We start from the raw sequence: 533 nt of genomic DNA, 5'->3' as shown, positions 1-533 counted from the left end.
CAGGAGAGCCGGCCTGGCTCGTCCTGCTCCCCCCCCAACCCTGCTCCCCAGGCCCTTACTGTGCCAGGACGGGGATAGGGAACGCGGCCCTTGTACTCGACCCAGCGGTAGTCGAAGCCCTCCTTGTGTGCGAAGGGGCCGCTGAAGGCGGCTCTCACGGCAGCCATGGAGTAGACGCAGACAGCAGAGCCGCTGAAGACACCGCTGTGGAGGGGATGCGGGGCTGTCAGTGTCCCTGCTGCTCCGTGGAGAGCCCTCATGGGCACACTGGGTGCTTCTCCTGCCCTTCTCCCCACAGGGCTCCCCATGAGACACCACTGGCAAGGAGCTGGGGGGCTGGACTGCCCCACACAGGAACCAGCCAGAGCCTCCTCACCTGGAGACCGTGAAGAGGCCAAAGACGAGGGGGTTCCTGGGGTCTCGGGTGTGCAGGAGGAAAACATCCTCTGCAAAGAGAGGGGTGGAGGTGAGGCACCCAGGGGCTGGAGCCCCAGTCCAGGGGCTGCGGGTGGACACCCTCGGTTGCCCATCCC

General features: G+C 66.4%; 1 protein-coding gene across 1 annotated transcript in view; it reads right to left on the bottom strand.

Annotated features, from left to right (window-relative positions):
* The window catches only part of LOC104544475 (semaphorin-3D-like), a gene marked incomplete at both ends in the record, with an annotated part of 5,219 nt that overhangs the window by 2,057 nt on the left and 2,629 nt on the right, over window positions 1-533 (bottom strand). The window contains 2 exon segments of the mRNA XM_010189361.1: window positions 60-204; window positions 377-446. Of these exon segments, the coding sequence (XP_010187663.1) occupies window positions 60-204; window positions 377-446 (215 nt within the window).

This window comes from Mesitornis unicolor, unplaced genomic scaffold, assembly GCF_000695765.1.
Source record: "Mesitornis unicolor isolate BGI_N332 unplaced genomic scaffold, ASM69576v1 scaffold30967, whole genome shotgun sequence".
Taxonomy (NCBI): domain Eukaryota; kingdom Metazoa; phylum Chordata; class Aves; order Mesitornithiformes; family Mesitornithidae; genus Mesitornis; species Mesitornis unicolor.
The sequence above is the reverse complement of the archived record's forward strand: the minus strand, read 5'-3'. Positions and strand labels throughout refer to the sequence as shown.